General features: G+C 42.0%; 4 protein-coding genes across 4 annotated transcripts; 2 read left to right on the forward strand and 2 right to left on the reverse strand.

Moving 5' to 3' along the window:
- Nucleotides 1-5: 5 nt before the first annotated feature.
- LOC127762703 (putative F-box/FBD/LRR-repeat protein At4g00315) lies at nt 6-7,423 on the reverse strand. The gene is made up of 5 exons (XM_052287175.1): nt 5,844-7,423; nt 2,192-5,517; nt 1,153-2,031; nt 929-1,081; nt 6-771 (listed from the first exon to the last, which is right to left on the reverse strand). The coding sequence occupies exons 2-5, from the start codon at nt 2,252-2,254 to the stop codon at nt 379-381; spliced, it is 1,488 nt and encodes a 495-aa protein (XP_052143135.1). The 5' UTR covers nt 2,255-5,517; nt 5,844-7,423; the 3' UTR covers nt 6-378.
- A 5,486-nt stretch (nt 7,424-12,909) lies between these two features.
- Nucleotides 12,910-13,521, forward strand: LOC127762684 (probable steroid-binding protein 3). The gene has a single exon (XM_052287152.1). It carries the CDS (start codon nt 13,007-13,009, stop codon nt 13,313-13,315), a length of 309 nt encoding a protein of 102 aa, XP_052143112.1. The 5' UTR covers nt 12,910-13,006; the 3' UTR covers nt 13,316-13,521.
- Nucleotides 13,522-15,868: 2,347 nt separating this feature from the next.
- Nucleotides 15,869-20,576, forward strand: LOC127762682 (uncharacterized). Its single transcript, XM_052287150.1, has 6 exons — nt 15,869-16,215; nt 17,955-18,152; nt 18,283-18,456; nt 18,550-18,656; nt 19,014-19,345; nt 19,435-20,576. The coding sequence occupies exons 1-6, from the start codon at nt 16,042-16,044 to the stop codon at nt 19,926-19,928; spliced, it is 1,479 nt and encodes a 492-aa protein (XP_052143110.1). The 5' UTR covers nt 15,869-16,041; the 3' UTR covers nt 19,929-20,576.
- Nucleotides 20,577-20,661: 85 nt separating this feature from the next.
- LOC127762683 (protein HEADING DATE REPRESSOR 1) lies at nt 20,662-23,625 on the reverse strand. Its single transcript, XM_052287151.1, has 4 exons — nt 23,339-23,625; nt 23,087-23,182; nt 21,404-21,753; nt 20,662-21,156 (listed from the first exon to the last, which is right to left on the reverse strand). Exons 2-4 carry the CDS (start codon nt 23,151-23,153, stop codon nt 20,941-20,943), a joined length of 633 nt encoding a protein of 210 aa, XP_052143111.1. The 5' UTR covers nt 23,154-23,182; nt 23,339-23,625; the 3' UTR covers nt 20,662-20,940.
- Between the last annotated feature and the right edge of the window lie 186 nt (nt 23,626-23,811).

The raw sequence follows: 23,811 nt of genomic DNA on the forward strand, positions 1-23,811 counted from the left end.
AAAAATCACAAGCACAGATACGTAATAACACCCCCAACAACCAAGAAACCGGTACTGAATTGAATTTTCCATATACACTTCAGAGTTCAGAGAGCACATGGGATCGTCAAACACAGGACAAACTGTTCACTAACATTGAAATGGAAAAAGAAGCCATCACAATTGTTGTCAAACATTGCACAACCTGGTGAACAACACAACTCATGGATTGCAAAAGGCACGATATATATAACAAAGGTCATTTTTCTCCTGCTAATAAGTACAGAGATATCAAAGGAACGAACTGCCTGAACATATGCAGAGCATCATCAGCTCTCTCACAACTTATCTGTCGGGAAAAGAAAGAGGTAGTACAGCACGCCCTTAAACCGAAGAATACTACGGGTACTCAGATATTGGAACATGATCAGCCGTTACTGAGGTCAAGAAGTGAAATTTGGCAAACGAGTTCCCCTCGTTGATCCTCTTCTTCAGTGAACACCTCTGCCTCTTCGTCCGTGGGAACTTACACGGCCTTCGGATGTCCTTACACGTGTCACACGCCAGCATGTTGTACAGGAACACATCCTCCAGATTCACGGCCACTTCCATGATACGATTGATAAACGCAACCAAGAAGTCTTCAGATTGGAAGCAGAAGATGGTGAGAACGGACAGGTTGTGGTGCTTGAAATCCTCAGCAGAAGATTCCCACTCTACACTCTTGTTCGAGCTGTACAAAGACGCCCTCATCTCCTCGTCCTTTTCCATGTTACACCAATGATCCCATACCTGCATGAGTGCCACGCATATACAAGAAAATGGTGATAAGAAATAAGTTTGTGGTTTTGCTTGCAGCTGTATGAAAACTGAAAAAGCAAGCAAAAGTTTTATATCAGGTGCAGGTGCTTGCAGCTGTGTGAAAATGGAGTGTCAGATAGCAACACACCGTCATGCGTAGCTCCTTCAGGAAAGGCGCTGCTTCGAGAATGAACATTGTCCATGTGAGATCACATCCTTCAGGAACACGAAACAGATTCACAAGCCTTAATTTGTAGAAAACAGATGCCAGTTTTTGTGGTAATTCTGGTTGAACCCAAATCTGGAAGGAAAAAAAAAGTGAGTCGAGTAGAGAGGAGGCTAGCTCAGCAAAAACGATTACCACCAACTTACCTTTTCACTCTTAAAATTCAAACGTAGATCTCTTACAGAGATCTTTCCAAGGATCTTACTTAGCTTGACCAACTTGTGCCTTTTAAGACCAACACCTGCAAGCCGTACCGCCTCGAGTGAGGGCACATAACCAAAAGTCAGGGGATCTTGGAAAGATAGCCAACCCTCAACCATCAGTTGTGCAAGTTTCGGCAAGCAGTTGAGCTTGATGCTTTCAAAACGGCAGTTGGCAATATTGAGCACATTGAGCTGTGGATGTTCAAGTTGCAGCACGGTCAAATTTCCTGAATCGCAGTTGAACAAACGCAAATACTGTAAATTCTGACAGGTCTTGAGGACGTTGTGGATGTCCGATTCACCAAATCTTAGATTCCCTACTATGAGGCGTGTGAGACCACCAAATGCAGTTGGGCAAGCATCGAAAAATGACATGAATCGTCTCCCGTAATCGATCAAATCATCATCAGTGCAACGGGTGGGTAGCTTCTCCACTATAATTATGAATTCGGCCATCTCAACCTTTTGTGTTGTCATGGCATGTCCAACAGTTTGTCCAATTGAGATACAGTCACCTTCATTCAGGTAGAACAGCATGCGCAAGAGGTGGATGGTATATTCATCTGGATTCCTGAGTTCCAAGATGCTCTTCGTTGCTTCAACAACAGCGGCATTGGTCCAGACCAACACATCATCAGATAACATGGATGCACCATTAGGCATGAAGTGAACAAAGTCTATAACCAATTGAGAAAGCATAGAAGGGAGATGCCTCCACCGTCTGGAGAGGACACTGGTTCTTGCAGCATCGTGGACATGGAGCTGGTCAAGGATGTTAAGCAGAATATCATCAGGTAACTTGCTTAGCCTGTCACTGCCTTTCTGCATTTGACCACCAATTACAACCACAATCAATTCAAAATTTAAGCATTATTACTGGTCAAAAGTAAAAGAGTAATAGATGCCATGCAAATGATATCATCCTACTCCTACTGGGCACATCACATAGCAGGCAAAAAAGGGAGGGAAGGAGATGACTTACGCGGTTCATGGTTGCTCCAATGCAATGGCCCTTGGATGCCGCTCTGTTCTGCTTGCCCTCCATGAAATCTTGGTGGTACAAGGCAACCAGCAGTTCACTATCTTATTTTCCTCCAACCATTGAATGTAGTTTGTGAATTTTTCTCTGGAAGCTTCACCCCTTCAGTATTGCTATCGTTATTTACGTATACATGAGTAGATGGGCCTCTAGCTGATGGGCCAGCACACAAACACACACACACACACACTATTCTATTTACAGCCCAACACTCCCCCTCAAGATGGGTGATAGATATCTATCATACCCATCTTGTCACACGAACGATTACACTCTTTAACACCTAAACCCTTTGTTAAACAATCAACAACTTGTCCACTAGACGTTACAAATTCTAATTCCAAAACTCCCTCATCCAGTTTTTCCTTGATAAAGAAACGATCCAACTCCACATGCTTTGTTCGATCATGCTGAACTGGGTTGTTAGCAATGTTGATTGCTGACTTGTTGTCACACCACAATTTCATGGGAGTATCCACCGACAACTTTAACTCAGAAAGAAGATTCCTTAGCCATAACAACTCACTCAAACTCACTGACATTGCCCGATATTCTGCCTCAGCGGTTGAGCGAGACACCACCGGTTGCTTCTTGCTCCTCCAAGATACTAAATTGCCACCAACAAACACACAATAGCCTGAAGTTGATCTTCTATCATCAGGACAACTTGCCCAATCTGCATCACAATAGCCTTCAACCTCCAAGTGTCCATTTTTCTTAAACCATAGGCCTTTACCTGGGCTTCCCTTCAAATATCTCAAGATCCTATAGACCGCATCCATATGACCACTCCTTGGATCATGCATATATCGACTCACCATACTGACAGCATAAGTTATGTCATGTCGTGTATGACACAAATATATCAGTCTTCCCACCAATCTTTGGTATCTTTCCTTATTCACTGGATTTCCAGACTCTGCACATAATTTATGATTTTGATCAATTGGTGTAGAGGCTGGGCGACATCCAAGCATACCTGTGTAACTGAGCAAATCCAATGCATATTTCCGTTGTGACAGAACTATCCCTCTAAAAGATCTTGCAATTTCAATACCCAGAAAATATTTCAACTGGCCTAGGTCCTTAACTTCAAATTCTTTGCTTAGATTCTGTTTCAACCTAGTTATCTCCAAGCAATCATTCCCAGTGATAATCATATCATCAACATAGACAGCAAGGATGGTTATATGATCTCCACTATGATGATAAAAAACTGTATGATCTCTATTACATTGCTTATAGTCCATAGCACACATTGCACGCCTAAACCGATCAAACCATGCTCTTGGTGATTGTTTAAGACCATACAAAGATTTCTTCAATCTCAACACCTTTCCTTCAGTTTGTGAAGTAGCAAATCCCGGTGGGATATCCATATACACCTCTTCTTGAAGATCTCCATGTAAAAATGCATTCTTGATATCTAGCTGATGCAATGGCCAATCAAAATTAGCTGCACAAGAGATGAGAGTTCTTACCGTGCTCATCTTTGCTACTGGTGCAAAAGTTTCATCACAATCAATTCCATATGTTTAACTATATCCCTTAGCCACCAGCCTTGCTTTGTATCTTTCCACCTTTCCATTAGGATTTTGCTTTACTGTATAAACCCACTTACAGTTGACAACTTTCTTTCCTTCAGGAAATGGTACAAGATCCCATGTTTTGTTCTTTTCAAGAGCCTCTAGTTCATCTAACATAGCTTGATGTCACCTTGGATCTTGCTTTGCTTCTCTCCAATCCTTTGGGATTTCCATTGAATCTAGTGATGCTACAAAGGCTTTATATGTGGATGACAAGGAGTCATAGGAAACAAAGTTGGATATATTATTTTCTTCATCACCCTCATCTTGATCTTCAAAACCATACCTTAGTGGAGGTTTACCTGCATTGCTTCTCACACTCTTTCTGACAGCAATTGGTAAGTCAGATTCTTCTCTAACTTCCTCTTCTTCTCCCCCTGACTCCAAAGACCCTTGCTCATGACTTACATCTTCCTCTACCTGATTATCCTCTTCAACTTGTTGGATTACTGGACACCTTGTTCTCCTTGTGTATACTTGAAGATTTTCCTCTTCATGTGGCTTCCTCCATTCTTGCTCCTGTGAAACAGGACCACCCATAGGACATGGAATTGAACCAACCACAAACTTTTCCTTCTTTGATTGTTCATCTCCCTTTGGACCCAATATTTCACCTTCCATCTGTTGACCATCATGACCACTAGTTGAATTATCAAGATCAACGAATAAAAAACTTAAATCTGTCTTCTCACCGTAGAATGGGACAGATTCTCTAAAAGTAACATCCATACTAACAAAGGTTCGTCGTTCTGATGGACTCCAACACTTATACCCCTTCTGGCCAGATGGATAGCCTATAAGGATGCATTTGACAGCCCGAGGATCAAGTTTTCCAACGGAAGGTCTATGATCTCTAACAAAACAAGTGCAACCAAACACTTTTGGTGGAACAACAAATTCATTCTTTCCAAATATCATCTCACAAGGTGTCTTCATTCCAAGTATCCTTGATGGCGCGCGGTTGATAAGATAAGTTGCTGTCATTACTGCCTCACTCCACAAGAATTTAGGTACATTCATAGCATACATCAATGAGCGAGCTGTCTCCAAAAGATGACGGTTTTTTCTCTCAGCCACCCCATTTTGTGGAGGAGTATCAGGACAAGAAGTTTGATGCAATATTCCTTCTGATGAAAGAAAGCTACTAAATTCATTGTTTATATACTCCCCGCCATTATCAGTTCTAATAAACTGAACTCGAGCATTAAAATGATTTTTAATGTATGCATAGAAATTCTAGAAGCATTTAAACACCTCATCCTTATGCCTCATAAGATATAACCATGTCATGCGAGAGTAGCAATCAATAAAGGTAACAAAATACTTCATTCCACTCATAGAGACCACAGGTGAAGTCCAAACATCTGAGTGAATTAGCATAAATGGTAACATACTTCGGAGTCCTCTACTCACATATGATGTTCCTGTATGTTTTCCATACTCACATGCATCACATACTAACTTATGTTTATCCACTCTACTTAGTTCTGCTGGAAACATCTTACTCATAGTTTCAAAAGATATATGCCCCAATCGACAATGCAAAAGTAATACCTTAGCCTCTTCTTTACTTGTAGAAGCCATCAATGCAAGACATACATCTTCACTTGTCTCCTTTCGATCCAAATACCAAAGTCCATCACGCCTGACGCCAGTCCCAAGTTTCTTCCCTGTTTGCCTCTCCTGAATTAAACAATTCTCACGATCAAGGGATACCCGACAATCCATATGATCAACAAGAGAACTTATTGAAATCAAATTCACTGGAAAAGAAGGGACATATAACACTGATGATAAAGTTATTGAAGGAGTACACTGTATTGTACCCTCTCCCTTAACTGGGCATGATGTTCCATCAGCAGTTTCAATTGTTTCTTTTCGTGTAAATGGGTATGGTTTATATGATGCAAATTCTCCACACATACCCGTGACATGTTTGGATGCACCTGAGTCAAGTATCCAATTTGAATGAGAACTATTAATTGACATAAATGCTTGGTTTGAGTTACCTGAGGTAGAATGAACAAGGTTGGCAACATCAACATTTGTAGGTCCAGAACAACCCTCTTCAAGAGTGACCACATTAGCTCTGTGATCACCTCTATACTCATAGCCTCTACCTCTGTTAGCTCTACCTGCATAACCTCTTCCACCTCTTGCTCCACCTCTTCCTCTTCCATAACTAGGCTTGCAAGGAGCACGACAATCACGCATGAGATGCCCCATTTCACCACAGTTAAAACACTCTCTAGTCTCTTTACCTTGTAGCATTGCATAGGTGGGACTTGATGAAGGTGGTGTAGCCTTAGGCAATACTTTCCTCTTAAGCTCATCTTGAGCCATAGCTGCTATAGCCTCATCCAAGGTAGGAAGAGTAGTCTGATGGAACATAGCATCTCTTCTCCCTTCAAACTCTGGATTTAGGCCTTTCAAGAATTCAATAACCCTTCTGCACTCAATCCATTTCCTCATTTTTGCTATACAATCGGGGTGCTCTAACCCAAGAGGATCATAATGATCCAAATCAGACCACAGATGCTTCAATTCTGCAACATATTCTGCAACAGAACGCTCCCCCTGTCTCAAAGCACTTATCTTCTCCTGTGCCTCCACCATTAGCATCACATTTCCTTCTCCTGAGTAGAGATTAGTGAGAGTTTTCCACATCTCACTTGCACTTGAGATGGTCTCAACAGTTGTAGCAATAGCAGGGATAAGTAAAGTCAACAACCATGCTACTACTAAAGAGTTGGTAGTGCTCCAAGTCCTCCATTCTGCACTAGTGCTCTCAGGCTCCTTCACTTCTCCGGTGACATATCGTTTTAATCACTTAGTCTTCAAAATCAACAATGCTCTCCTTGACCAACTTAAATAATTTTTGACACCCTCCAACTTAATATCATTTTGCATCAACTCAATTTTTTGCATTGTTTTAGTAAGAGGAATCACTGCATTACTTGTAGTTGGGGCCTCACTAAATTTCTTTGCAAGCATGTCCACCAATTTACCCATCACTTGTTCAAGTCCCTGATTTTCCCCCATTTTAATCAAGCAGCACTCAACTAACTGCTGTAACAAAGCAAACTCTCCTTGTCTACACTCCACCAGCAGCACTAACAACAAGCCAACAATTCCTCTACCCTGTATTTTCTTCCCAGTAAATCAGTAGTAGCAGCAAGAACAATCTCGATTACCTCAATCTTGAAGAAGAACAAGAGTAACAACAGTCACTAGTGCTTCTTCCCTCAACCACAAGACACAGTACAGAGTCCACCACCAGCCAACAAGCAGAAGCACGGCTGGGAACCAACTCAACAAGCAGAAGCACGGCCGGGGAACCCACTTGTAGCTGCTGCCCCTCCAGACCTCCCTGCTCAGCTCACGCACCTGCTGTGTGTTGCCGTCACCGCCGCTCGCTGCAGCAGCCGCGAGCGTCCTGACCTGCTGCGCCTCCAGTCCACTCCTACTTGTCCCTGCTCACCGTCCTACACCACCACCAAGAACTCCAACCTCAGCGCTTGCTCCCTCAGCTAGGGTTCGTCGCCACCGGCCGCCAGGAGCACGGCTCTGATACCATGTAGTTTGTGATTTTTTCTCTGGAAGCTTCACCCCTTTAGTATTGCTATCGTTATTTACGTATACATGAGTAGATGGGCCTCTAGCTGATGGGCCAGCACACAAACACACACACACTATTCTATTTACAGCCCAACATAGAATCCTTCTATGAACGATTCTGTACAATAAGGAATTGTTAGTTTGATACCCAAATGTGTTCCAAAAAAAGCTGATAACCAAATAAACTTTACCCTTTTTGGCAATGCCAATGTAATTCAGTACTGTTTGATTAGCTTCCAATTAAGTCACAGTGTTTTGCCGCATGATTTCCGTGCAGCCTTGCTCACGGCTGCTTCCTCCACTAGATCAAATTCCCAATTGCCCCCCCCCCCCCCCCCCCAAAAAAAAAAACAACACATCAATCTGACGGAATTTCTCGATCCAACCGCATACAACGAAGCGTGCACTATCCAATACAGCATGCCAAGTAGAGAGACTAGAGAGAGGGGAACGACGCAACGTACTCACAGGTTGACGACGAGCAACGCGATGCACCGGTGATACGAACGGCGGAGGAACGCAGGCGGATGGCCGGCCGACGGGGAGGCGAGGCGGCGGAGGAACGCAGGCGGACGGCTGGCCGACGGGGAGGGCGGCTGTCACACCCTAAAAATTTCAAATATATAAATTGTTGTTTAATTGGAATTATTAGAATTGATTTTAAAAGCCTAGAAGAGAAGATCTAATTTTAAATAATAAATTCCAATATAAAATGGGGCTAGATAAAATTTTATTAAATACTTTGCTTAATTCTATAATTCCTAGATTTTTCTGGGATTTATTTGAGCTAAGGAAGTATTTTTAATAAATGGAATTGCATTTCATGAATAATTTAAATGGAAAAAGGTTTTTAAAAGTCTCTTTTGGCTTTGGGCCGAAAGTCGGCCCAAAACCTTCTCTCTCTCCTCCTCGGCCCAAGTCGGCCCAGTCCGCAGCCGCCGTTCGCGCGCGTCCGCCCGCTGACAGGTGGGGCCCGCCTGTCAGGGTCGTCGTCTTCCTCGCGCCGCCGCCGCCCGAAACCCTAGCGCCGCGCCGCCGCCGTCTCTTTCCAAATCCGGCCGATCCTTTCCGTTTCCGGTGAAATCAATAGAGGGGAAATGATCTTCTCGATCTCCTCTACCTTTTCCCTTTTGGAACTTCGGCTAAAATCGTTTGGAAAGCGGAGGATTCGATCTCGAATCGGATCGGTCTCTCTCCTCCGAACCCTAGACTTTCCTTCTCGTCGCCGGCCGCCGTGGGCCTTCGCCGCCGTGTTCTTGCCCCTATAAAAGGATCCCCGGTGTCTCCGCTACCCGTCGCCACCCTCGCCTTCGCCTCTCGTCGTCCGTAGAGCCCTAGCGCCGTGAGTCCTCGCGCCGCCGTCGTCGCCGCCGCTCCAGCCGTGCGCCGTCGTCGCTCCAGTCGTCGCCGTCGCTCGGGAAGGCCGCCGTCGTGGTCGCCGTCGCGTCGCCGTCCTCGTCCACCCCTCCGCCGTCGCTGTCGACCGCCGAAACATCGTCGCCGTCGTCAAGCCGGAGGTCGCCGCCGCTTCTTCTTCGCCGCTGTCGCCGACCGTTGTTCTTCCGCCGTTTCTTTGGTCACCGGTGAGTTCGCCGTGCCGTCCGCTACCCGTAGGTGCTCTCCGTTCGCGCCGCCGCGCCGTCGTTCGCCGGCGAGCTCGCGCGGTTCGGTCGCCGCCGGAGGTGACGTCACCGCTGACGCCATCGGTGCCGACCGCCGTGGTCTGGCTGTGGACCGATCGATCCCGGCCGTTCGTTTTGGATGGATCGATCTCGGCCGTCCGTTCTCGTGAACCGTCGCCGTGCACCCGGTCCACCGCAAACCCTAGCCGCTGACGCAATAAATCCTCTTTTCCTTTTCAAAAATAATTCATTATTGCGTCATAATTCAATTAAAATCCATATAAGTGTTTTAATCCGATTTAATCTTTAAAAATTCATAACTAATTCATCTTAGCTCGGATTTAGTTGGTTCAAGTCTCTAAATTTTTCTAAAATTGAGATCTACATGTTAAAAATATCCACATGTACTGTTCATGCTTGTTTATGTGCTGTTTTGGTGTTTTGCTCTTTTTTGTTTAGATTCCGACGTTTCCGGAGAGTCCGTTTTCGCAGGAGAAGAATTTGAAGAGTTCCAAGGCCAGCAAGGCAAGTCACACAGATCCCAAATAACCCTTTGAACATGTTGATCCCGTTTAAAGCTATTGTTTCTATTCAACTATTGCATTTATTTTCGAATGTCATTGGGTGGAATTAACCTATTGTTTGTTATAGCCCTTTTGTTCTTGATTACTTTATTCCTTGATACCTTGGGTTCTTATAAATTGACTAGTTGAGCTTTATATTGGTTCAGCTAGATATTAGATGTGATTGCTTAGCCATGCTTAGAAACTTTAGCACACTATTGGGATAACTTATGACTCACTATTATTTAATGATGGCTTAATGATAACTCATGATGGTTAATCATGATTGGTTAATTAATTAATTTGCCAACTAAAACCTGTTAATGGTGGGTTGTGAGCACATGGTTTTGATGGTCGTGCTCATGACAATTAAGGACCGGTTCACGAGTTTCGGTTGTGAAACATTAACCGTGCCAACCACAAGCCAGCGTGGGCAACGGCTTTACCTTTTGTATAGCATGGTTCATTGCGGGGCACCAGACTGAGAAGTGGCGGAGATAAGCCCACGGGGGTCGCTGGGGAGTCCATGCCTTGTTTATAAGGGGGTGATTATGATCCAGGAACGGTGCGCTGTGGTGGATTGTGTTGTGCGAGGGGTACTGTCACAGCTCCTTTCTGAGGTACCGTGGTGGTATCAAGGCGCATGGTGACATGTCGTGGGGCTGTGTCTTGTGGGTACAGTGGTACACCTCTGGCCAGAGTAAAGCTATTCGAATAGCCGTGCCCGCGGTTATGGGCGGGTTTAACAATGTCTTTCGTGATTAGTCTCATACCTCTCATCATAATAAAAGATACTATGACTGGTAATAATTTGATTAGCTCCTGGTTTGGAATGGAATATTCCTGGTTTGGAGATAGAACTGTGCAGCCGGGATTGGTTGTTCAAAATGGTTGGGCCTATGCAACAGGGTATGTTGCATAGCGTTGGATTAATATGGTTTAATTATTACTCAACTGTTTTACTAAATTCTGAAATGTTTATTAAATGCTGTTTATGCAAATGAAACCCTATTATGCCATCCTTTGTTATCTTGTGCACTTGCATATTTGCTGCGTGGCTTGCTGAGTATGTCATATACTCACCTTGCAATCATTCATCAGAGGAGGAGTTCTACAGTGATGCTGATGGTGTGGAGGATTAGGTGTAGCCCTGGTCAAGCTGCCTGTGGAGTGGAATCGTCTGCGCCGTTTATCTTATTTTCCGCTGCTTAGATCTTTATTGATTGAGAGGAACTATCTACCTCTGTAATGACATTTTATTCGCTTATTAATTAGAGTAATAATTGTACTCTATTATCAATTTGTTATTGTGTGCCTCGGCTGATTCCTGGACGAGGGTTCGCGCACATGTAAGCGTTTGGAATTTTGGATAGAAATTCCGGGCGTGACAGCGGCGCCGGCGACGTGAGCGGCGCGGCTCGGAAGCGGCCCGCGCTGCGTCGGCGGCGGGAGACGAGGAAGGCCGCGGCGTTTGCGCCGCGTGACGTACTCTATTGAGTGGGCCGGCCTTAACGGAGCAACGCGACATAGTTTATATACCCAATTCAAATTCAAATTTAGATTTAAATATTTATAAATATAAAATCTATGCACATGAATATATTTTTAGGTTATTAGATTTTTATCTAGTTTCTTTTAATTTTTCTAACTTGTTTTTTTTAAAAAAATTATGGTGCAGGAGGAGCGTATGTGTTAGGGGGAGGGACAGTGTGCCTGATTGACCACAGCGATCACCCGTCCATTAGCCCTCCCTTAAACAAGGTCTCAAAGCGTTTGTTTGATCTGATCATCGTCTCACGTGACGTTGTTGTGACACTGATTTTGATAGTTGAAAAACACGTTATATCGTGCATTACGGTTCAAGTATAATTCAAACTTGAGTCAATATAAGGTTGTGTTCAGCACAAGGAGATTGATATGAAAATTCTTTAATTTTCCACACACACGCTTTTCAACCGCCAAACGACATTTTTTTTAAAAAAAATAATATTCATATTAATTATTTTAAAATTTAAAATAGTTAATATTTAATTAATCATATGCTAATGATTTACTACATCCGTCCCATTATAAGTGCAATTATGGTTTTCCATGTCCAACGTTTAACCGTTCGTCTTATTTGGAAATTTTTTATGATTGTTAGTTTTGTTGTTATTAGATGACAAAAATGAATAATATTATATGTGTGTTTAATTTTTCTATAATTTTTTTTAAAATAAGATAAACGGTTAAACGTTGGATACGAAAACTCAAAAGTATATTTCAACTAGAAAAAATGCCCGTGCGTTGCAACGGATGAAGTATATTTTAATCTTGATATTGTTATATGGTTAAGTTAAAATGAAATTCATTGTGGGAGTTCGCTTGGATATATATATATATATATATATATATATATATATATATATATATATATATATATATATATATATATATATATATATATATATATTTAAAAAATCATTAGCTGCAGTTAGGGGTTTGATGTTTCAAGTTAGCATGTGAGTTTTTTTAAAACAAATTTCTTATATGATTCCTTCTATATTACCAAAAGTGAACGATCTTGAAAACCGATTCAAATACGAATATGTATTTCCAAAAGCAAACGAACTTAAAAACTGACTCATACACGGATGACGTACCAAAATACCGGCAAAAACATCTACAATTTTCATAATAACTAGAAAAATGCCCGTGCGTTGCAATGGGTGAAGTCTATTTTAATCTTATTATTGATATATGGTTTAGTTAATATGAAATTCATTGTAGGAGTTTGCTTAGATATATATATTTTTAGAAAATCATAAGCTGCAGTTAAGAGTCCGATCGTCTCAAGTTGGCATGCGAGTTTTTTTAAAACAGATTTCTTATATGATTCCTTTTGTATTTACCAAAAGTGAACGATATTAAAAACCGACTCAAATATGAATATGTATTTTCAAAAGCAAACGAACTTAAAAATGGCTCATACACGATACACGAATGACGTACCAAAATACCGGCAAAAACATTTTCAACTTTTATAATAGTAGAGATAGAGATATAGATTAAAGCCAAAACATAAAATTAAAACTGACTCAAACACGGATGACGACTATAAAAATATCTTCAATTTTTATAACCGACTCAAACACAGATAACATGTGAAAGGATCTTTAATTTTTATAATAAGTAAGGATAGTGATTGGTACGGAGGTGGTAACTCGTTTTACCTATCTTTCTCAATCTATCCTATTCGATTCTCGTCATCGGCGCATCGCCTTTTTCTCCACCGCTTCACTTCCCCACTAGCCACAAGGCCCACAACCCAACAACCTTCCACTGATCCACACACAGCCGCGAGGAGAGAGAAAGAGAGAGGAGAGAGAGATGGCGGCGGAGCTGACGGCGGCGCAGCTGCGGGCGTACGACGGGAGCGACCCATCGAAGCCGATCTACGTCTCCGTCCGCGGCAAGGTCTACGACGTCACCTCCGGCCGCGGCTTCTACGGCCCCGGCGGCGCCTACGCCATCTTCGCCGGCCGCGAGGCCAGCCGCGCGCTCGGCAAGATGTCCAAGGACGACGCCGACGTCTCCGGCGACCTCTCCGGCCTCTCCGACAAGGAGCTCGGCGTCCTCGCCGACTGGGAGACCAAGTTCCAGGCCAAGTACCCCGTCGTCGCCCGCCTCACCGAATGAAAAAAAAAAAAATCCCCCCAAATCAACCCTTAGATTATTGTATCCTCTTGTGCTCTACAGCTTAATTCCATCCGTAATTCCATGTGTAACTTATTATTACTTCTCCCTGTGTGTCAGTGTGTCTGTGCTTGCAGCTTTGCTCTCTGGTTGCTTGATTAGCTGCCCAATAATCTGAACAATAAGAAATCTGGGGAGTAATTTAAGTATTGGATTGTCTGGTCTTTCTTTTTTGTGATTGCCGCTTGATTTCTTGTGCCATAGGTTGTTCTTAATCTTGATCTGGGTATTCTTGTATAGAAGAAGCAATGTGCTGAATGCCTTGACCACAGAAATTTCATGGCTGTTGTTTGCTGTACAGGTTCATTTGGTTGTGTTCATCTTGGTGCTGTCATAGTCAGATAGGTACAACAAAAGCAGGTTCTTTATAAGATTTTTTTCTTGTGGTAGTCGATGGATGGATGTTAGTGTTAGTTTTTCGTTCTTTCATTTCTGGTGGATATGCTAGCTTTGGCAAGTGATTATTTTTTGGTTTTGTGTGTGGATTGATAAATCATTGAAGCAATGCACAGAGACATCAGACATCAATTCAGTCGTTAACTATTACAGTTTTGAACAATGAATAATTCTATATAGATTATTGGGATATAGATAATTGTTTTGACCAATATATTGTAAAAGTTGATTACTTGATAAGCTTTATGACTATTTCCTGTGTCTTCTTCTCTCTGTCTTACCTGTTTAATATCTGACTGTTGTACGTGGAGGAAGACATGAATGAATAATGAGTTTAGCTCCTAAATGTTCTCGTGGATGTTCTGATTGGGGAGAAAAGGTTTGTTACTGATTTTTTGGTTTGTGTAGGCTGATAATTCCAGCAGTTTCCTGCATCCTCGCTGTGTGTACATTTTATTTTGTGTGAAAAGGATATTGATATATATGGACTCTGGATCGTGAGAGGGGGTATCAATTGTTATAAAGGATTCCTTTCTTTGTTTTCTTTCCAATTTCCAATCAGCTTCCATGTGTGTTCTGAACTTCTGATACTTCAGGCCGGGAAGGTGGAAACAGCGCAAATTCGTCAGAGTGATACGAAGTTGTTTCTTTGTATTGTAAAATCGAGCACTTAGGATGTTCATTCTAATGAAAAGAAAATGTTATACGATCGTCGATCCCTCCTCGGATCGACTCAACCCGAAAATGTTATACGATCGTCGATCCCTCCTCGGATCGACTCAACCCTTCTACGTGACAATGATAGGGAACCCGTCGATGACCTCCTTAGGTCTAACGGCAATCATTCACACTTGGCAACGGTCAGCGTGGTGCTAGCAGGGTTTCCCTTACCCAAATCCTGGAAAATTCGTTCCCATGGGAAGTTTTTCTATTATATTAATATGAAACCCTACCCCTCCCATGAGGAGCTTCGAAGACTGGGACGGCAAATCCTGGAAAACCCTACCCCTATGAGCATATCCTGGAAATGGGAAGTTTTTCTATTATATTAATATGAAACCCTACCCCTCCCATGGGGAGCTTCGAAGACTGGGCCGGCAAATCCTGGAAAACCCTACCCCTATGAGCATATCCTGGAAAACCCTACTCCTATGAGCATCTTCGAAGACTGGGCCGGTAAATCCTAGAGGATTGACAAAGTTTCCGTTAAATCCTGAAAAATTCGCTCCCATAGGGAGTCGAACCCAGGATCTCAGATGCTACCGAGGCTCTTGTAACCAATAGGCTACATGCCCTTTCGTAGGCACAGGCAAATTGTTTGCAACATTGTTCTGATTCATTGCATATCTGAATGAAACCATGAATCACCTTACAGATATTTTAACACTAGTGAATGCACTGTGCGTCTGTGCCCACTGCCCTGTTACGAAGAATCATTATCGTTAGTTTCGGTCCAACCCTTGTTACGTGCAATCACATTGGCCCCTGTTCATCAGTTAGAACGTGTTCACTTTTGTTACCACTTTCAAACATACCAATTTTTAACATTACCAAATTAATTTTAATAAGGCAACAAACTAAACACATCCTTATCGATGCTACCTTACCAAATTAACTTATACATTAGTAACTGTAGAATTTTCTACTTTTAAAAAATCTACCAAATATTGATAAGGCATTAAATTAAGGGCATGTTGAGATTGTAGCCAAAATAAACCTTACCAAATTTTGGCAGGATTTCTTATGTATTTATCAAATTTGGCAACAAACTAAACATAGATAACTTTTTGGCAACTTTAAAAAAAATGATATGGTTGAAAATAGCATCAATAACAGCCCCTAAATACAACCATCAAAATGTGTCAAAATTGGCAGGGTTAAAAGTGGATGTAAACTGAACAAACCCTTTTACCATTTTGGCCGCCGGTTGTTGGGCCGAGCTGCTTCATGGGCCGTGCACACCGGAGGAGGAGATGATGGACTGATGGCTAGTTGGACAAACCTGAGCCGTCCGATGCAGATGGACGGTGGATGGAGTGGGGGGAACCACACGCCGCTGACGTAGCTACATGAAGTCATCAGACTCCAGCCGATCCGCCCACACATGCGCGACGCGCGTCCCACGCAGCCATCACCGGCTCACCGCCGCCGTCGCCTCGTCGCCGCCGGCCCGGCCGCCGCCTCCCCTCGAGCTCGTCGTCTCGAGGAGCGCTCGGGTTCCGGTCGCCTCCTCGTAGGGAGGAGGAGGATCGGAGGAGGAGGGGTTTCGCGCCATGGTGCAGCACCAGTATGTCCCGCGCAAGCGGCGGGCCGAGCGCTCGTTGGCGCCGGCGGCGCCGGCGGAGATCTTCAACGTGGAGGCGGAGGAGGGCAGGGCCGGCGATGTCCCCTTGCACAAGCGCGTCAAGGAGGAGCTGCAGCTGCAGCCGCCGCCGCCGTCACTGCAGGTAGATTAGATTGAATTTTTATTTTTATTTTTTTGTTTTTTGGTTCCTCGTCGTGGCTACGTGATTGCGGAATACTTAGCCTGTTCCCTATTCTAAGGAAATGGTGTTATGGATTTCTCCATTGTGAATACTAATATATTTTATCCGGATTAGGAGTGAGATCAGCAGGAACTATTTCGTACGGTCAGCGAAAATTACCACCAGAAATATCTTACAGAAATCACTTATAACGATACCCAAAAAAATAAAACATTGACACGGGTTGTAAATATTTGTGCTCCTTGCTTTAATCTGGATATCCAGGCCAACGTGCTTCTTGATGGAGATTGTCAATCCAATTAATTAGGCACTCAAGGGTAATTGGAGATTAGTGAGGAGGGATATTATATTGGTTAAGCTTTGCGTGAGAGATGCTATTATTACCTTTTTATTTTGTTTCTTTTTCTTTTCAGCTCTGGCAACAAATGGATTTATTTCCGAACAAACAAAAAAAAACATCCTAATTGAGTTGCTAGCGTTGATTTTAGGAGATAGACTGAAATGGGTAAGCCAAACTTTGGCGCAACATGCATAAAGGTAGAGGATACGAGTCCGCAATTGTGATATTGGATTTGGGATGGATTGTTTTGTAGGGTTTTGTAACGTAAAGTGCGGCTGGTAACCGAACACACCCTTCGTCTATGTGAGTGAATGCTACTACTACATTGAATGCTACTTTATTCATTCCATATCTCGCTAATTTGGATGTTTGCTCTAGATGCTCCAGACAAAATAATTTGGAAATGGAAATGCCATGACATGTCCTATATTTGTTCCATATCTCGCTAATTTGGATGTTTGCTTTAGGCGCTCCAGACAAATTAATCTAGAAATGGAAATGCCATGACATGTCCTTTTATGCTCAGTTTGATGACACGCTGGTAAAAATATATGACTTGACTTTTACTGGTAAAAAATCACCGTGATACTTCCTCTTTAGTTTGGTTGGTGCGGGTATAGTTGTATGTTCTTTGCAAGGTGGTCACCAAGAAGGAGAGGAAAGCCTTTGATGCAGGCCTGATTTTGGTTACTTGGCTGATTTGGAAGGATCGAAAGGCTCGCGTGTTCAATGGCCGAGCCTCGTCACCGGCCTGTTTGTGTACGACGATCAAGGATGAATGGGAAACGTGGCTGGCGGCGGGTTTGATCCCTCTTCCTTGAGTCGGCTTGTTTGTAGCTCTGTTCGGAGAGGTCTCTGTGTGTTTGATCCCCATCTCCTTTGAGCGGCGGTTTTTTCGCCTCACTTAAAGGGATGTGATCCTATTTGTAACCAATAATGTACATTCTTTGCTCTTACTTAATATATTTCAGCCGGCATTTTCTTTGCCGGCCCAGCGGAAGTGTTTGAAATTTCATTGCTATTTGTTCAGTTATTATGCATGTCCGTTTTTTATACCGTTAATGAGCGATTGTGGCAAAATACTTATTGACCGCGTGTATGGGAATATGTAAATCTTATAGTGCATTGTTAGACATTATTACAAGTTAGGAGTTTTTAAAATATCAAAATCTGAAAAATTATCAGGTGTAAAATGGGGCAACATACAAAATATATCTGAAAAGTTTGGGATTTGATTAATAGCGTTGTATCTATATGTATTTGTACAAATATCCTTTTGCGTGCTAACATAATAATCATATACTATGTGATTAGATAACACTTCAATTTATCCTCTAAGTACCAACATGATGTTTTGCAGGACATGCACATCCTCGATGGAAGTAGCCCATTAGGGTTGAGATTAAGAAAAAGTCCATCTCTTTTGGAGCTGATTCAAATGAAGCTGGCAATGGAAAATACAAAAAAGAAAGACATAAAATCTAGGTCTCTTATTGCTAGTGAACGAGTGAAAGCTTCCAACTTTGCTGCAGATTTTTTGAAAATTGGCACTTGGGAGGTAAGAGATTTCCTGTTAACTGTGTTAGTACTAATATATATGTTATCATGTAGGAGTAGTAAGTACAACTTAGATGCTCTCTTTCCCAAAATTTTGGTTTAACATTGAAGGAAATATTGCTTATTTGCAGTGCACGTCACAGTATGAAGGTGATTTGGTGGCAAAATGCTACTTTGCTAAGCATAAGCTTGTCTGGGAAGTTCTGGATGCTGGTCTCAAGAGAAAGATAGAAATTCAGTGGTCAGATATTATTGCTTTGAAGGCAACTTGCCCTGAGAATGGAATTGGAACCCTGGATCTTGTGGTAAGTTCCTTAGAATGTAGGCTATTTTTGTATTAATGCTTTAATTGTTGCAATACCATAGTTTCTTAGATAAGCTTCTATTCATTTCTGAAGTTGGCCGGACCACCAACTTTCTTCAAAGAGACTGATCCTCAACCAAGAAAACATACACTGTGGCAAGTTGCATCAGATTTCACTGGTGGGCAAGCAAGCATAAACAGGTAAAATATTAGTTTGTAGTCCATTATATATAGAGCCATGTGCCCATGTTTCATACATTAAGATTGGTTGCATGAAAGTTGTGAGCTATGAGCCTACCGTGGTACTTTTTGCTGAACATGTTTTAGTTTTGCATACATGATTATTCTTGTGATTTTTTATTTAGTGTTACTTTTGCTAGTTGTTCCACTTATATTATTATTTGTTTTTGCCGGGATGACCGAAGGAGGTCATCTAATGTTATTAAGATAGGAAACACTTATTGACCGTATATTAAGATAGGTCAACCATTTATATTATTATTATTATCTACTGACCTCTTTATTTTGACTACTAAAATGAAAATGATTGAAATGCAGGAGGCATATTCTACAGTGTCAATCAAGTTTATTAAGCAAGAACTTTGAAAAGCTTATTCAGTGTGATCAGCGACTAAATTATTTGAGCCTCCAACCATATATGATAGACTCTCCTGTTTTCAGACCTAAAACGGAAGGCTCTATATTCGAAAATCCAAATAAATCAAAGAGCTATCATGGTTTTAGTTACTTGGAAGGTGAACATGAATCCCACTTATCCAAGTATATTGATCATGTATCACCATGTGATTTTCCTTTAATGTCTAAAAAGGATGGAATGAAGGACGATATTGCGAACCAACAACAGTCATTTTCTCGACCAATCAATTGGGGTAAATTATTCTTTCCTCCAAGACATGGATGATATGTTTATATATGACCTACTATATCTATCTAATTATCTAATATTAAATGTTTTCAGGAGCCAGTGATGTAGATTTGCAAGTTGATGTATCTCAAGAACTGAAGAGCCCTCACCCCAACTCATTGAGTCAAGCTAGATCCTTGTCCATAGATGACTTGTTAAGCCATCTAGATGATTGCATAGTTGAGCAAAAGCCTGCAGGGAATAACCCTTCATTGCCCATTAGTGAGGCATCATCCAATGAATTGTTGGAGAAGATTACCCAGCAGCTTTTGAGCGACTCACATGTTGCACCAGCCTCAGATGAGAAACGGGTGATGGCAAGGGTTGGCTCTCTTCTTTCTCTGCTTCAGAAAGACGCAGTGCCAGCCAATTTACCCAAGTTTGAGCCCAATGACAGCGGCAAGATTGGTGTAGTTGAAGTGGGAATCAGCTCAGCACTTGATATGGGAATCGCAAATGGCACAAACCCTCCTGGCATCTCAAGAAAGGATTCCTACGAGGAGCTTTTGTCAAACTTGTTCAACATATCAGAGGATTTCGATGACTGAAGCAGGTTGGCTTTGCGGTTCTCATTCCAAGAATTAGATATATGCTATGCAAAACATGTAAATATGAGTGATAAGTTAGCTCCTTCAAAACAAAAAAATATATATTTTAGCATCTCCTTTGTAAACTTTTAAATGATTCATTAGATTGCGTTGCGTATTCGTTAGTTCATTGCTGAGTAATTTTATTTTGCAACAATGAACTGCCAACTTGTTCACATTCATCATTTCAAAAGGGCATGCATTTATGTGATAGTGCTGTTCTCAACTAGCACTTCCTAGCTGCATGTAGGCTTCAACTGAAGGTGATGACGAGTGCATGTATGCTGCTACCTGAAATTACAAGTTTATTATGTTTTTGTTCGGAAATATTGCATGGGTTATCTAGTGTGGGAGTTTGTTGAAACAACATGAATGTTTGGAATACAAGCTATATTTCCTCAGTGTCTCCTATTATAAAAAGTCTGACTATTTTTTTAAAAAAAAATGTGCAAGAGCTAATAAATGTGGAATTAACTATAAAATAAATTGTACAAACTGTTGATATGGTTCTTAAATTGTTATCCTAATTTGAAATCATCTTCTTACTTTTAAACTCTGAACATCAATAACTAACCATAAAGTACACTATTTACTGTAGTTCTCATGACTCATATCTGAAGACATAAGTTTAAGTTGTGATACCCATGAATTAGATTTGAAAGGATTGCATTGGATTCAGAAGCATTACGCTATGTAGCAAAAGAGCTCATGCAAGGAAAAGGAGTCTTGCAAGAGCTCTTATAACATGTAAACACTTGCATTTAAATAGAATACATTACAAGCATCTCGCATACACTTGCAGCCTAGAAACAAATAGGTACAGCAAACAGAACCCCTTCATCTACACACAAGCCATAAAATAAAATAAGATAAATTGAATTTTACACAAGATAAAGACATCTGGGAATACTCTTAAACTGGTATCCGAAGATGTGTAGAACTTGGAACCTTGATAATATTACTTAATCTAAGCCTATAAGGTATCAGGTGGTGGTGCTTCTCCCTCCTCATCAAAGGCTTCATTTTCATCGAGCATGTTCATCAGCATAGATACCTGCTCATGAAGCATGGAATTTTCCTTCTCTATCTCCGTTCGCTTCTTACGCTCATCTGCGAGCTGCTTTTGTAGAAGCTCAAGCACTCGGGAGTCTTCTTCCAACTGTTCATTCAGGCCATTGATCTCACGGTCCTGCCACAGCATTTCCATGAATATAGGAGTCAATGTATGCTTCAGTGAGCAACAAATAGAATCGCATATAATTCAACTTTGGGTTTAACTAGACCAACACACGTCGTAAATTGAGGATAAAGTTAGTTTTTTCAAGCCTTGATCATCGATAAAAAAAAAGGAAAAAAGTATATACCAAATGCATCACGATATTGTGCTAGTATGTGGTATTGTGGTACGGTAGCAAACTATTAAAAAGATCATGAACCTTTCTGTTCATTTCTTGGATTGCTATCCTCCTCATGCTCTCCACCACATCAACATTCACAAGCTTGCGTTTCTTGCCAACCAGCCATCCCTTGGGATATGACGCGGGCTCAAAGTCTGGTGGTGGGAGCAACATTTCAGCAGAACTGCGCTTGCCGTTGATTGGTTCCAAAGGCTCAAACAGCGCCTTCCGCTTCTCAGATAAGTTAGCTTTTGGATCTGGATGAACATCGTCGTCAGTACTTACTGCATTTGCATCATCTATTTTCATGGCCTCTTCATGAGCCTGATTGTTCAGTTGTTCATCAGCAGCCTCTTTGTTAAGTTCTTGTTGCAAGCTCCGGCCATTGGCTGGAACATACATATTGTTAGTCAGATTCAAGAGTCAGTGCACTTCTCTAGCTAAAATCTAATGCATACAGGTGAACATTATAACTACATGATTATATGGAAGTTCTTTAATTTCAGAGTGTGTTCTGCTATCATGACAGCCTGATAACTTGTTAGCATACATCAGCTCAAGACCAACGAACGGTCTCTCAATGTATTTATATTGACATATGTAGACCATCCTTGGTGATGAAGCAAAGTATCAAGGTACAAAAACAGCAACTATTTGGAACATGCACAATTAAACAAATTATCTCCTGCAAGTTCTATGCATTGACAAGCCTTACATTTTCAAGAGCAAAAACTGATTGATTTACTTTGGCCTAAGGCCTAAGCTAACTGGTCAACAACACATGTTCAAAAAAAAAAAAAAGGTTCAATATTGCCACATGCAACGACACACTAACCTTATTTAACACTGCTAACTGCTAAGGTCGACAACATGCTATTTAATCTGACACTCTGACCCCGGGAAAAATTATTGCACGTGAGGCCATAATTACTGTATGCGACCAAGCAAGTTCGTCTATGTCTTTGTCAATACCAAAATTATCTAGATGCAGTTGCAACTTAATTGGGAGTTGACCAAAAGAGCAGTGAAATCATAGAGGATACATGAGCAACAAAAGAAGTAGCAGCCAGATGCACCAATAAAAAATCTCATTCCACAAAGCAAGGCAGTACCAAGTTACGGAGAGGAATATGATTTGTTTCTGCAAGCATATTCGCACTAGCACTGTTAAGCTACCTAGCACCGACAGGTGCAGTTTCAGAATCTTGGCGGTAAAGACAAGCAAATTAAGCAGGCCACATCCTCTTAGTTTAGTTATCAAGGCGTCTCTAAGTCTTAATCCTCATGAGCTTGCACCAAATGGACCAGCCAAACCGGTGCGTGATTAACGTGTCCGGAATAATAATTATATATCGATTCAGTGAGCTGGCAATAATTTAATCCCCCACGAAACATCTCACTCAGAAATTATTCCACGCTACCAGCTACAGTACGTTTAGCAGCAGGAAATTTCGAGGATACTAACTTGTAAGTAGCCAAGATTACCAGTAATTAGGTGTAAAACCGTAAATCAAAGTGTTGTATGGTTCATACAATTTTTTTAAAACTGAAAGAAAATGCAGAGAAGCTTCGAAAGGGACTGAATTTGAAGCTAGCGAGATTTAATCAACAAGAGATTATGAGAGAAGGAATGGATATCTCATATCTGAGCAGAGCAAGACGAAGCAGGAGTCGAAATCAGCATGATTTACATTTGAATGAAGCATGTAATTAACAAAGCACCTGAGGCTGATCTCCTCCTCGACTTCCAGAAAATCCGCGGGGGATCAGCCGAGGCCGGCTCCTCCATGGCTTGCTCTTGCTCCTCCTCCTCCTTCACTGCAGCAGAGAGAATCAAATCACACAAAATCAGCTTGGCCTTTGATTTCTCCTCACCTCCATGAGCCTCTTGAGGGGGTGAGGCTCTCGACTGGGGAAACAAGAACCACACCAAAGCAAAAACAAACAGAGAGAAAATCAAAATCAAAATCTCACCTCTTCTTCTTCTTCTTGATTGCGAAGCTACCTGGACCCGTTCTATCTGCTTGCAACCTGAGCTCTATCTCTCTCTCTCTGTCCCTCTCTCTATCAATCTATGGGTGCGTGCCTTGTGAGTTGCGTTATCTTGTGGTTCTTGGCTGAGGAAGGTTGCTACTTGCTAGGACGGCGAGAAGAGAGAGGAGAGGTGGGTCACCGGGTCGCCTTCGCCTTGGAAGCAACTCCCGTTTGTTTCTTGACCGTCTCGCGTGCCTTCGTCTCCGAACGCCTTTGGCTTTTTACTTTTGAAGGGACGCAGCGAGCGAGGGCAGTGTAGTGTGGGGGAAAGGCTGAAACGGCGTTGGCGCGCACGGGGGGCGTTCGCTGGCGTTCGTTGGTTGCGGTCGCGCTTGGATTACCCGCCAACAACCTCCTCTCTCTCTCCGGATCCTCTGTGGCTGCTTCTGTGTTGTTTGTGTCCAATCCTCTTT

This window comes from Oryza glaberrima, chromosome 2, assembly GCF_000147395.1.
Source record: "Oryza glaberrima chromosome 2, OglaRS2, whole genome shotgun sequence".
Classification (NCBI taxonomy): Eukaryota; Viridiplantae; Streptophyta; class Magnoliopsida; order Poales; family Poaceae; genus Oryza; species Oryza glaberrima.